The sequence below is a fragment of the Lontra canadensis genome, unplaced genomic scaffold (genome assembly GCF_010015895.1).
Source record: "Lontra canadensis isolate GAN:19392208 unplaced genomic scaffold, GSC_riverotter_1.0 scaffold72, whole genome shotgun sequence".
NCBI classification, from domain to species: domain Eukaryota; kingdom Metazoa; phylum Chordata; class Mammalia; order Carnivora; family Mustelidae; genus Lontra; species Lontra canadensis.
Genome location: NW_022631066.1, coordinates 2,660,200 through 2,674,928, shown reverse-complemented (window position 1 = coordinate 2,674,928; position 14,729 = coordinate 2,660,200). Strand labels below are relative to the sequence as shown.

The following is a 14,729-nucleotide window of genomic DNA, read 5'->3' as shown; positions in this document are numbered from 1 at the left end:
CCCGCAGATGACTTCCTGGGCCCATGATCTAGAGGAAGCAGCTGCTGAAGCAGGACACTCTTTCCTAAAGCAGATCGCACAGGAGAGGCACCTGTTTGGACGGCATTTTCACAATGAACAATACGAATTTTGGCCTCGCCTGCAGATTTAAATGGACGGCTGAAGAAGCTTCTGAGACTCGAGAGTGGTGACATTTCTACAGCGGGGTTGTCCTTCACGTCGATTTTTTCTTACCTCGACATCCTTTTTCAGTTTTTCCAGGAACACCTTTTTGTTGTTGTCATCGATATAAATCTTTTGGCCCTCATTAATGAAATCATTATCCTTTAAAGTCGGTAGTTCTTTGGCCTAAAACAAACGACAAAGGGAATGAGATAAGTTTGAATAAAAGCGAAGAAATACATGCCTTCCAACCCCAGAGGTGAAGTTTCCACGCCCGGAAATGGAGTGTGCGCCTCCCTCCCGCAGGCTTCACCCGAGGCAACAAAATGTGAGGTGACGTGAATACCGCAAGGGGGCACCAGTGAGCTACGACCACTGGAAGCAGTCCCACTAGGAATGGAGGGTTGCACGTACTCCATATTAGGAAGTTTTGCAATAGATCTCAGGGCATAAAAACCCGACGGCTTTCTTAGATCCACTCTCTTACAAGAAGTCTTCTAAGTATAGAATTTGTATTCTTGGAATTCTTTGTCAGGAACCTTCAATTTTCTTACTGGTACAACCCAACTCCACGCCCCTGACACTTTTTGGGTAGCCTTTGCTGGCTTCATGTTACAAATAACAGGTTATCTTGTCTCAGAAAAGCACCATCCATAATCATATCTAATTTCTCAGTCAGGGACAATATGCACCCAGAGGCTGGCCATCTGCCCCTTCTAACCTTCCTGGTCATCACCCCGCCAAGAAGAAAATTTGGACAATGCCAAAGGACAATGTCTTCTTCTAACACAAAACATATTAAGTAAGATGAGCAGTTCTATCCTTTACAAATAAACCAGAAGGGGCGAGCTGGCAACTAGACTGTCCTTACAATGACCGTCACAACACAAAGTCATGGGTGACCATTGAAACATGGGTCACAAGCAGTAAAAATCTTTAGCTTATGCTCTAGGATAATATGGACATATGATCTTAAAATAGTGTGGCTTATTCTATTTAATTTCGTGCAACCTGCATTCTGGGAGAGTTCAAGACCAATCAAAGCCCTTCCCCACTCCTGTCAGCTAATCATAGCTTATTTCTTCCAGCCGAAAGGAATCCAACAGAAGACACTTAGTAAACCAATGAATGTCTGAATAGCTTTCTTGTAAGTGTGAGCTAAATGAAAGAAAAAAATAATCCAAGGAAATAACATACTCTCCTTCCTGCTCCCCACACGGCCCCCCTTGTTGTTCAGAGCAGTAACAGAAAACCTATTGCATAGATCTACTGAACCATCTTTCAAATGTCTGAACGGCTCACTTTTTCTTCTCTGTAAACTATTCACATCAGTCCGTATGCACACATATATGCATATACATTATGCGATTCCAAATTTGTAGCTGCCACTCTTTTTTTTTTTTTAAAGATTTTATTTATTTATTTGACAGACAGAGATCACAAGTAGGCAGAGAAGCAGGCAGAGAGAGAGATAGGAAGAAACAGACTCTCTGCTGAGCAGAGAGCCTGATGCGGGGCTCGATCCCAGGACCTGGGATCATGACCTGAGCTGAAGGCAGAGGCTTTAACCCACTGAGCCACCCAGGCACCCCTAGCTGCCACTCATTTTAACTTTGCAAAAATTTGAAGTCTTACAATTTTTTAAAAAAGATTTGAGTGAGAAAGAGTATACACGAACAGGTGGAGGGGCGGAAGGAGAGGGACAAGCAGCCTCCCCTCTGAGCAGGGACTCGCCATGTGGGGCTCGATCCTAGGACCCTGGAATTGTGATCTTAGCTGAAGGCAGACACTTTTAAAAAAGTTACCCAGGCGCCTCAAAAGTTTTGCAATTTTTAATTTGATAAAACTACTGCCAAAATAACAATAACCAAAATAACAAAGCAGGTATATCAAGGATCAGAAATCCAAAGGTTTGGTTCAATTAGCAGTTATTGAAAGACCGTTATGTACAGGAATGCAAAAATGAGTAAGTCAACATTTTTTTTTTTTTTTTAAGATTTTACTTATTTATTTGACAGAGAGAAAAAAATCACCAAGTAGGCAGAGAGGCAGGGGGGGCAGGGGAAGTAGGCTCCCTGCTTAGCAGAGAGCCCGATTCGGGGCTCGATCCCAGGACCCTGAGATCATGACCTGAGCCGAAGGCAGAGGCTTAACCCACTGAGCCACCCAGGCGCCCCAGTAAGTCAACAATTCTAAAGGGGTCTGTGATCTAGTGTAAGAGAAAAACAGAACAAGTAGGTAAAAAAACAAAGAACAAGGCCGCACTAGTATGCAAAATGGACAAATAGTAATCATCCTTGGAGGACACTGATCTACTCTCAAATACTTTCACGCTGAGTCAGAGTTTTGAGGAAATAAAAACACAATGACATTCTTCACAAAAACTATGGAGGGGCCTGCTAGACTGACTCCCTAAATCTGTCATTAATAATTTAAAAAGGTCATAAATGTGACATAAAAAACCCGACATGTGAAGACAGCAAAATAATGTGAAATGTCTGAGTCAACCGCACTCTACCCACAGGTCTGCTTCTAGCACAATTATAAACGCAACAACACAGTTTCATAGCAAATGAAATGCAAGAATCTTAAGTTTCACAAATCCAGAGGGCCGTGAGAACCACCACCCAAAATACAACACTGGAAGTGCCTTAGAAGAGAGGGTTGAAGCCAGATCCACACACATAAACACACATGGAGGAGGGGATTCTCTAAGGGGACACCCTGGCTGTTGGCGTCTGTGTGTGGGGGGGATGACAGCAGCGTGTGTGGTGGCGGTGATGGGGGGTGGCCGTGATAGGGATTAAGGTATCAGCCTCAACTCCACAGCTCACTTCGTATGTGTAAGAGAAGAAGGGCGGAGGGATTTGGGGTTCTGTGTGAGCAAGGGAAACCTGAAGCCGGGGAGGTCAGAGCAGAGCCGAGGCAGTAAATGACACAGGGGATAGGTGTTTGTAATTCCAGGCACATTCATGGAGATGAATGCCGCTTCGGGTTCACCCCAGCAGGATTACCTCATGTGACAGGGAAAACTTAATCCTAGCTCATAAAACTCGGGGCACCCTGCACTCTCTCACTAAGCTCACTTGTGAATTTCACAGGCACTAGGGACGTATTTAGATTGGATCAAGTTTTAGAAAGGGCAACCAGATTGGTTAAAAGACTAAAGGGCTTACCGAAAGGCTCAAGAGGCAAGGGCAGATCCTTAGCAGGACAGCTGCTGGAGGAATCCAACACGGGTCTACACATACCCACCCCCGGGGGTCTGCGGTGGGCCAGAGCGCCTGGGAGCGCTGCCAGCGCATGGGAGACGTGAATCCCGACGTTCCGGATCCTGGCTCCACGCCCTACCTGCCCGGGGCAGGGGCCAGGTTTCTGGAGCTTTCCAGACCGCGGTCTTACGCACGGAGTGGGGAAGGCACCACCCAGCACCAGCGGCTGTAGGTCCTGCGCTAACAGGCATTTCACCTGCATCCATTTCAGTGCATCGGTTCGTTCATCCTCCACAACAACCTTAACTATTACCCTTAGGTTCGTACCCACACGAAACTGAGTTCAGAGAGATTATGCAAGTTACAAGGTCTGAACTAAGGTCTCACAGCCTGGCAAGGGCAACGAGGGAGCCAGTTCTCACGTGGAGAGGGGAACCCGGGCTTCCTGACGCTTCAGCCGGTGGGGGGTGCGGGGTAGGGGGTTGTTCTGAGAACTCCGCCCACACCTGTGTGACACACTTCACTAGCGAGGGCTGCTCGTCGTCCTCACCATCGTCGACGTGAGCGTTCACCAGCTTGTACCGATTTAAAAACATAGATCGAGAGACTGCATACAAAATCTTCTCTTAAAAAACAACAACAACAAAACTTTGTTCTTTTCTACTGAGAACTAGGTGACAAAGATTAAAGTCACCGACAGTGATTCATGCTCAAGAAAACCTTATTCTTAGCTTTTGGAAAATTTTGTAATATTTTGATTTCCAGTGTAGTCCACAGAGTGTCACGTGAGTTTCGGGCGTACAACAGAGCGGTGCGACAGTTCCACACGTCACTCAGTGCGCGTCACGGTACATGTACACTTTCTCCCCGTCACCTGTTTCCCCCATCCCCGCCTGCCTCCCCTCTGCTAACCATCTGTTTGTTCTCTATCGTTGAGAGTCTTTCTTGGTTTGTCTTTTTTCTTTTTTATTGCTTAGCTTTGAGAATGATTTCAATATATCCCTCCGACAGTGAGATGTGTTTATACTTAAACACAATTTTTTTTTTTTTTTTTTTTAAACTGCAGAGAACTTCTAGGCTGTGAGTGAATGAGCTTCCACACTCCCGGCTACACAGCCCACGAAGGTGAGGTCTGCAGAGCAGCCCGGGGGGTAACTGTGGGGAGCAATGGAGTCTACCCTTCGCTTTGCAACACTCGATTCTTTGCACTCAGGAGAGCTTTGAAAGCCTCGAAGTCAGTGGTCTGGTTCTTTAGTGGGTGTCTTTCATACCCTTTCTAGTTCAATGCAGAACCAGCCAGAGGGCGGAGGAAACCGCCAGAGCTAAAGACATCAGCTCAGAATCGCCTAACTGTGGACTCTCCCAGGCTGGCTCCCAGCCAGCGGTCAGCAACCTTTCTGAAGGGGTAGTAGGTTAAGTCTTTATTTATTCCCTCTGAATTAAGTTCTCCTGGCCAGCTTCGTGGAGACTGGGAGCCTCCCGGTGTGACAGGGGAATGGCGGTACCACACAAGGGACTTGCTGGGAGGCGAGGCCAAGGAAGATGAGCTCTGTCACCCTCCCCCACCCTGCCTGTCCTGGGCTGGGGCTCCTGCCTGGGGGCCTCTGGGAGCTGCTCCCAGGACCCCCGCCAGCCGAGGGAGGCTGTGTACAACCAAACACAGCTAGAGTCAGGCAAGGTTACTTTTCCTTTGGAACGAGGTAATTCTATTGGGGTGGACTGGACGCAAAAGGACATTCACCTCTACTAATGCAACATGTAAATGCACAAAGACAGCCAAAGGCAGAAGCAGACACCGTTCTCCTTGCAACCTAGCTATCCTGCTTCCATTGCTTGGATAAAATTACCAGGATGCATATCCCTCATACTTCCTGCAGGGGGATGCCAGACGCCGGGTCCATTTGGCATGGTCCTGCATGGGACACAGACCTGAGTGTCAGGTTCTGAGCACAAACTGGATCCAAGCTGCCCAGCTTAGAGCTCAGCAACTTCGAGTAGCTGGGCAGCTCTGACCTCTCCGTAACTTGGGTTTCCTCCTCTTTAAATGGGGATTAGCAAATAGCACTGGTGTGAGCATGAGTTGAGTTCATACACGTAAGAAGCTTAGGGCAGTGCTTGCCACGTGGAGGGTAACAGACAAACATCGTCAGTGTTACTTGTTGGTCATGTTCTCAAGTATGGCTTGTGTAGCCGGGGAAAAACGCACGGCTGATAAATCCAGAGCAAGATTTTTTAAAAGTCTGGCATATTTAACATTTTTATACTAGCTGTGATGTTCTGAACCAGCTGCTTGATCTGTCCCTCGCAAGTCTATACTCATCATCAGTAAGAAACATAACTATGTAACAATATTGGTCACGGTCAGAAATGGTTTCTGTGTAACTGAACACGAATAATCAGGGCCGTGAGAGTCAGGATATAAACCCAACTGTGTCAGAGCCTGAAGATAACCAACATGTAGATATTTTACACGTATAAATGCTTCTGAACATAAATACTTATTATTCCCGAGGGTTCAATGAAACACATCAATGATCTCTAAGGACAGATTTGGCCAGGGCTTTGAGATTTAAAAAAAAAAAGGAAAAAGTATGCAGAATTAACCACAACCGAGTTCAGAACTCTCACTTTTAGAACTGAACATGTGCTTCTATGGCCAGAAATCATGGATCACGGAAGGGCCAAGAAAAGAATGGTAGAAAGGAGATTAAAACAAGACAAAACAAAACAAGGCATTAGAACTGCCCTTCCAATATAGAAATAGTGCTGTTAATGAAACTTTTAAGATTCCAAATTAGTAAAAATTTTACATATTCTCTGAAAACAGATCCAAAAATAAATGTTTAGCAAAGGAACTTACATCTTGTTTCAAATGGAAGTCAACCTGTTGGTTACATATAAATATTTATCTACTTCACTGGGTTCTGTGATGTGATATAGGGTTGCTGTCTTGTATGTGGAGTTTAGTAATATGTTAATGGCTAGTAAAGTCAGAGAAATGATAGAGAACTCATTTTTAGTGAGAACAAAAAATCAAATAATCTCTTAAAGGATTCAGAAATAATTTTTAAAAAATCACAAAGATTTGAAATCTGTATTCACAGTCAAAAACATCCTTCATATACACAGAATTCAAATGAAAATGATCCTAGGTTTTATTGTTATGCTACAATTATATTAAATTATGCTAAAAGAGTCTATTGTATTTTACGTTGCAATAGGAAAGTTAAAAAAAAATACATATATATTCAAAACACAAAGAGCCAAAATTTATATAACACAGAGCCACATTTTCATTTTCGCCTGGACAGAAACCCTAACAGGAAAATGGAATATACTCCTGTCACACTTGAGTATTTAATGCAAACAGGATTTTGGCACCAGAAGGTTTCAATGCAAAGGATAATGCAAGGCATAGTCCTCTGTGATTAAAAGACTTGTATTTCAGAAAGAAATGAATTTTTGTTCGATGTGGTCATTTGGCAACCCATTTTTAAAGTCTAATTGTAAGCCTTGATGTCAAAGATTGCCACCTGGTATCCCTTTGATGGGCTGTATTGTCACACTTGGAGATGAATACACAACATAAAAAAAATGTACTAATTATTGTCTCATGTTAGACCTGCTTATGTTCCCGATTTACTTGTTATTCCAAGCTCACCTAAATGAAAATTAAAGAATAAAACCCCTTTCAGCAGGCTTTCCAAAACACTTCAAAAAAATCAGAGTCTGTGGGGCTGAAAATATACTCTCCAGAAATACTTCTGTGAGGGACAGAATTTTAGGTAATCCTTACCTTGGAGCTAGGATAAAGATAATTTGATTGAATAACATCATATATGTGGTATCAATTTTAGGGTAATAAGAGATGTTAGAGATTTATAATAAAATCAGTTCTGCTTCTCAAAACATCCAAACCACAAACTTGATACACGAAAAGGCAAATGAGTGAATATGGGTAAAGCTCACACAGAAGTAGCAAAGATAACAGGTGCTTTCTCACAAAGTGCATGTAACCACCTTCTTTAACATAAGAGGAATGTCTATGCAAGTACATGGCGTGGAAAATGATCCCACAGCTCAGTACTACCTTGTAATTTCCACAATAAGAACCGACACATTTGTGACCAGCATCTGCATGTGAAAGGTTCATCATTTTTGGTTTGAACTTGTCTATATATAAACGTAGAAAGAGAAGAAACTTCAGCACCCTTGTGAAACCAGACTACAATTAAGTAGCACAAAACTGGGTAAACCCCAGTGTGATTTCGGCCCTTAGAACTGTTGGAGCTGGCAGTGCCCAGCTGTTGGTTATTTATTTATCCTAAGATTTTCAAGCTAATCTTTAAAATGTGAAATATATTGCTTTTCAAATATTGTCATACTTTCCAAAACGTAATGCCCCTTTAACTGGAAGTGGGTGGTATCAATAGCGACAGTTTGGTTTTCCTCCACGGGCTGTGACATGACAGTTAACCTGCAGGTAGGACCCACAAAATAGGTTGTTATGATCCGACTGGAAGATTCTGTTGTAGGATGTTGGTGGTGATAATATAAGAAATCTCAGAGTCTGAAAACTTAGGAAATTGGCTAAGTACTATATGGTTTCTGTTTTAACACTAACCAGGCGAACATCGTAATTTTATTATTTTATTTTATACGTTTATTTATTTGTTTTTTTTAGAAAGGGGAGGGGAAGGGGAGAGGGAGAGAGGATCGTAAGCAGCCTGGATGCGGGGCTTGATCTCACAACCCTGAGATCATAACCTGAGCTGAAATCAAGAGTCCGTTGTTTAACCGGCTGAGCCACTCAGGTGCCCCATATTTTATTACCTTAAAAAGCATGCATCTGCAGCAGCTTGGCTAAAATTCAGGTCCCGTTCTAAATTTTAAAGTTTTCTTTCCACCCCGACTCTTTCTGGAACCAACTGAGTAAGAGTTGTCAGCTTAAAAAAAAAAAAAAAAAGTCCATATCTAACAGCACTGCTTCTGGCGTGTCTGGGAAACCCAGGGTTGAATTCATCCCAGAGACATAAAAATGAATTGAAGGCAACTGAGAGTTTCCACGCCACTGTAAGCCAGACAGGCCTAAGGACTTGAATGCTGTTGCCTGGGCGGTGCTCACAAGGACCACTGCATGTTACCCCTTTTTTTTTCATGTGCCACTTCTAGCAAATTCCAAATGAGCTAAATCTTAAAAACTCCACTTCCCAGACTATCCCCTAAGGTTTACATGGTAGGGTTCTTAAGGTTTGCCCTGGCATCTGCTGACATGACAGTTCTGAACATTCTTTTCCATGAATCCCAGCAATCGCCTTCAGCCATACCTGGAACAGACAGGACTTGAGTGATTGTCAAGTCCAGGACTTCTCAGAGCCCACTCTGCTGCTGATCTGTGCCTCTGCAGCGAGGGAGGGCTTCGTTTGAACCAAGAGATTTTGACACGGAAGCAGGAGAACCAATGATACCATCCCATCTTTTCATCTTCCGAGTGATGACAAAGTGAAATGATTTATCCCCAACCCCCGAACTTCCATTAATGCCAGAGCAGGGGCTGGGACTCAGATCCGTGACCGTGACTGCCGTTTGCCGCCCCTCCCTGCAAACTCCCCTTAATAAAACATCTCTACGCCACGAGGCAGATGTTACCCGTGTTGCCTTTAACTTAAGAGGAACAGGCCCTGCTTCTGCCCTGACGGGAAGCTATTCCTGGCATTTTGGGGGCTGGAATCGGGGTTTCTAGCACTGGCAGGCAAAGGGAAATGATTCATTTCCATCTGGGAAGAAAAGGGATTTTACAGAAGAAGGTTAAAGCATGGGCTGAGTTTGGGGTGCAAAAACCGTGATTATCTTGTTTTAACTGATCACCGGCTGATGGCAGAAAGATTCCCAGAAGGAAAAGACATGCCACTGTGCTTGTGTCCCTTATTGTCCAGCGGCTTTGTCACCTTGCCTTTAACTGCATCCCAAAGAAGCAGAGAGAGGGCGTCATTAATTGTAATTTGTTACAATTTAAAGATCACAAAAGAAATGCTGAAAACTGGTTTGGGAAAGCATTTCTCGATGTAAGGGTATTAATGATCAATTCTCCTAGAACCTTCCATCCGTAATAGGTAAAATGTCAGAGAAGGTGACAGTCCTTAATTGCTGGTGCAATTCACGATGCCTGAGAATCGACAAGGCAGCTTTCTGCGGCCTATTATCAAAGTGTCAACAATGATTATTGCCGATAGAGTTACACAAATGCCAACCGCGGGGCAGCTGTTTCCGGTCACGTGGGCCCCAGGGCGCAGGTTAGATGTTAAAAGGAATCTTCTGCTTGTGACCCGGTGACTCCATTATACACGCTCTGCTCTACCTCACACAAACAGACCCGAGTTTTGAGAAGTGTGCAGAATGATGAACAAAATGCATATTTGTGCAAATCCCCAGGACTCTCTCCCTCAAGAACATGGGCTCTTTAAAGAGTCAGGTCAAATCCCCCAGAAATCAAGTGAGTCCAGTTATGTTTTCTTTTACTTTCCCGGATTCCCTGCTGCGTCGCTTGCTTGCTGGCAGCATGCTCAGGCTGTCATTTGTAAAAAGCAGCCCGCTCAGCTATAATTACTAATTTGATGTCACAGTGGAACTGCAGCGCAGCTGTGGAAAGATCGACCACCAGGGAGATCCGTGTTTCTCTGTCTCATTTAGAGGCAGCTAAACTGCTGGAGCCATGAATGGAAGATGCCCTTCCATTAAAAAGGGAAGAATTAAAGAATAAACCAAGTCATAGCAGCTGTCAGAATTTGACAACGGCTGAAAAAAGAAAGGAAAAAAAAAAAGCACTGCTCTGCTTTAAAAAAAAAAAACAACAAAACTCAAGACATCTGTACATGCGTGTTCAGATACTTGTTGCCATGAAAGTGATGCCACTATTGTTGCCACATAACTTCTTTATTCCCCTCGGTTCCATCTTCATTATTATGCTAATGCAAATCACACTAATTATGTGTCAAGCTGAAATCGAAGGGACGGGACTCGTCTGTACCTATATAGCACCAAATATTTGAAATGACGGTTTCAAAACTTGTCATCAACAAGTTGAAAGTATGGGAAATTAAAACAGTTATAATGACTCGGATGAAAGGAAAACTCACAATTGAGATTACTAATTAAGCCGTGTCAATGGAAATTCTTTACGAAAATTATTCTTTGCACCATGACAATCATTTCTTAGAGAACACAGTCCCACAGGGATAGCAATGAAAAGATTTTTGGCAGATCGTGCGACTTCATTCATAAAAGGCGAAAATGTAGAAAAGAAATATTTTTAGCCTTCCTCCAATGGTTCTACCCAGAGAGAAGAGCGATTGTTTTGATAACATTATGGTTTTATTTGTGGAGACAAAGAATAGCCTCTTGGAAGATGCAAAATGTTAACTGCTCATGGAAAGAAAACCTGAAAACTGACAGAAAGAGAAAGGCAAAGAAATTTTTTAGAACTTAAAAAAACCAATGTTTTTTAGAGTTCAGCTCCATTATATACATTTCATTTATTTTTACGTATTACAGTTTGGTGACTGTCGCCTCAGTTGTGGCCAGATTATAAACCAGCTACTGTGTCAGAGCCACAATGCCCCTGTACCCGCACAGGCAGGCGGAGTCTCCATCGATTACAAATTTTAATGACTTTTTACTTCCTTAACTATAATTATTTCCTCTTGCCCCTGCCTGGGGAGTGCCTGTAAACTAGAAGGGCAGGTGGATGGCCTTTTGGAGCTGCTCCTTCTGGAAGCAGAGGTATCACTAACCCAGAGCCCAGAAGGAGGCAGAGAGCACTGGATTCTTCCTCAGGGCCATGGTGTAGACGGCTTTAATGTTCACCCAGTGTAAGATACGGTCGACCGTAGTTATAAACACGCCAAAAGCCCCAAATGGAGATGTGAATTGGTTGTTTTGCCAACACAGTAGGAAACCAAACGATTTATTTCACAACTTCTGAAAAATTTTTTTTTTTTTAAAGATTTTGTTTATTTATTTGACAGACAGAGATCACAAGCAGGCAGAGAGGCAGACAGAGAGAGGAAGAAGCAGGCTTCCTGCTGAGCAGAGAGCCCGATGCGGGGCTCGATCCCAGGACCCTGGGACCATGACCCGAGCCGAAGGCAGAGGCTTTAACCCACTGAGCCACCCAGGCGCCCCAACTTCTGAAAATTTTTAAACCAAGACTCAGAATGAACTGCTCTTGTACCATATTTAACTCCAAAACATTGTTTTTGTCGATGCAGGAATGCTTCATGATTCATGGGATTGCTACGCGTTTTTGGTAATAGGTCCTTTTAAAAAAGGAGACTGAGACACGCCAGACATTTGGAGGGCAACAGTACAGCGGTTAGAAACGTGAGCCCTGGGCTAGAAGCCTGGCTGCACCACGTCGTAAGTTGGGGGCTCTAGACAAGTCACCGAACCTGTCTGTGAAGCAAGCTCGTTTACTCAAAGGAAGTAATAATGGCGTGACCTCGTAAGATGGCTGGAAGGATGAGATGGCTTGAGTCATGTAAAATGTAAAACACACTCTGGCACATAGTATACACTCAACAAATATCAAGTATTACTATTGACCTTCCTAAATCCCAAGACACCACAATTCATTGTAAAAAAAATAATCTCCAGATGAAGGTAAGGTTTCACCTCTGCCACTGACTGTGTGAAGGCGTGCGGGAACTGAAGCTCGTGGGCCTCCCAACTGTCGTGTCGTGAGGTCCTTCCCACCGCTGACTTCTCTAAGCCCACCTCCAGGGGAGATGTTTTGAGGAACAACTCAGTACAGGATAAAAGCATCCCAGGTAATCTCCTCAGAAAAGTGGTTTTCTATTAGATAAATTCTATAATTTCATTCTTTTCACAGAAACCTATGCCAGTAAAGGGCTCAGCATTTTTGGTGAGATGGGCAGTAGAAATGTGAATGTCACAGGTTTCTGGAAACCATGTGGTCCTGCAGGCAGAACAGTGGAGGGAGGGACAGGCAACTGGATGGTCTGCATCTGATGAAATACTACAGCATCAAGGATGTCCAATACTCATGGCTTTCCTTCACACATGGACTCGTTTCATGATTTTGGCCTCAGCAGAAACAACCCATGGCCTCTGTCTATCTTGGCAATGTTTTTTGTCAGAGCAGACCACGCCCTTGGTGATCAAACCTCAAGAAATGAAAATGAACAGAACTGGGGGAAAAGAGTGGGATCTGCTAGCTGTTGTCTCAAGGGACTTGGGACAGAGCCACCAGCATGGAGCAGAAGCTGTCATCACCACCATAGTTCTTACTCAGGGGTTGGCTTCCTGTTAGGAGGCCAAAAAGTCTGTGTGGCTCTCCAAACAGTCCACATATTTTCTCCTAAGAGAAAAATCCCAATCCTACTAAACCTCTGAGTTTCTCATGGAGTAAAACCTAAATACTCGCTTGGGTCTTGGGCACATGGACAAACATTTAGTCATAGCAACATGGAAGTTGGCAGTCCATTGTTTCTGCAAACTTTTGGCCAAAGCTGGTGACTTCAGGGTTATTTATGTGGAGATTAGAAGTGTAAAAATATATTCACTAGTGCACAGTAAAAGTATGAATGGTCAGAGAAGGATCCACCATTTCCTTTCCCACTCCTCACTTCTTCACCCACTGTGACCTAGCTTCTGCTCCACCCACTGTCATGGACAAGGTCACCAGAGAGTTCCCTGGTGGTAAGTCCAATGGATAATTGTATCAGTCCTCATCCTACTTAACCCTGCAGAAGCATCTGATTCTGGGACAGTTCTCTTCCTCTGGTTTCTGGACTACAACTAGAGTGCAAGTCTCCCAAGACCAGGGCCATTACTCAAGGCAGTGTTTCTCACAGTGCTTGGAGAAATGCTTGCTCGCAAGAGATACTCCATAAATGTCTGAACAGAATGTCTGAAATGTCTGATGACCTTAACTTTCCTGGCTCGTCTGCTTGTCTCCTGTCTCTTTGGCTGATCTTTTGCAGGACTCTCTCCTTCTACCCACTCCTTCAGTGACGAAGTTCTTCTGGGCTCTTCTAGATATCCTTCTCTTCTATTCCATATACTCATCCTGGGTGGCCTCAGCCACCTCCCTGTCTTTGCTGATCATTCTTCCTGTGAGGTTTTCCAAGCCCCTTTTTTCCCCAGCTGAAACCCTCCCCGGAGCCTTCATGCCTACGGACCATCCCTGCTCTAGTGCCACACTGACTTTTCGAACCCCTCCTCTCACTCTGCTCCCTCTTTCAGTGAGTGGAACCAGCACCCTCCTGACGGTCCAAACCAGACATACAGGAGTTCTTCTGAACCCCGTCCTGCCTCCACACACACTCCCTGGCACTGTTCACCTCCCACATTGAATCTTCTGTGGCTTCTTCTTCCCAAATCTCCCTAGAATCTATCCTCTTCCACCAACCCAGCTCAGGACACCACTCTATCCGGGTTATTTCAACAGCCTTCCCAATTGGTACGGCTTATGTCACCCTCCAGCTAAAGCGCCAAGTGCTCCCCCTCTGCCCCCTTGCCCAGGGTGCTTTGTCTCACCTTTCCCTCCAGCTAGCTCTTCCTTGTCCTTCAGGGTTCCAAACATTACCTCCCCCAGGAAGCCCCCCCTTACCCCCCGAGCATGAGTCAGGTGTACATGCTCTCTATTAAACTGCTTATTACATGATAACTCATTGCCTATTTTAATATCTGTGTTGCCTGCTAGATGTGTCATGTGGTTCCTTATTTTAGCCCCTAAAGCTAGGATGGTAACCATGAAAAAAATTTACAAATACTTCTGAGTGAACACAGGAGATTTCCAAAAGGTAAAATTCAAATCCAGACAAGAAGAAAACATTCTAAAATCATAATTTAGAGGTGCCTGGGTGGCTCAGTCGGTTAAGCATCTGCCTTCGGCTCACGTCATGCTCCCGGGGTCCTAGGATCGAGCCCCATGTTGGGCTCCCCAGAGAGCCTGTTTCTCCCTTTCCCTCTGCCTACTGCTCTGCCTACTTCTCTTTCTCTGTCAAATAAATAAAATCTTTAAAAATAACATAAACTCATAATTTAAAGACAAAACAGAAACAAAAATCCTGAGCCCTGCTTTCAATAGTTTGGTCAAAAAACTTGCCCAGGTGATGAGCAGGGGGGTAACTGAGAATTTCGAGGTACTTTTTGTCTAAGCAAATGCGGATTTTGGTCAGTTTCGATTTCCCTACGGAAAGCTACTTCCCATCGCTTCATCAAACCGATTTCAGTTGAATCTGTCTATACGCTTGCATCATAAGCCAAATGTGGTTCAAATATCCCCCGCTGTCCAGTGACTCAGGAAAAGAAAAGATATAGTTTCCACATGCT

General features: G+C 44.1%; 1 protein-coding gene across 1 annotated transcript in view; it reads right to left on the bottom strand.

Moving 5' to 3' along the window:
* The window catches only part of PIP4K2A (phosphatidylinositol-5-phosphate 4-kinase type 2 alpha), a 173,361-nt gene that overhangs the window by 15,975 nt on the left and 142,657 nt on the right, over window positions 1–14,729 (bottom strand). The window contains exon 7 of the mRNA XM_032880827.1: window positions 235–348. Coding sequence (XP_032736718.1) covers window positions 235–348 — 114 coding nt within the window. The remainder of the gene's footprint in view (window positions 1–234; window positions 349–14,729) is intronic.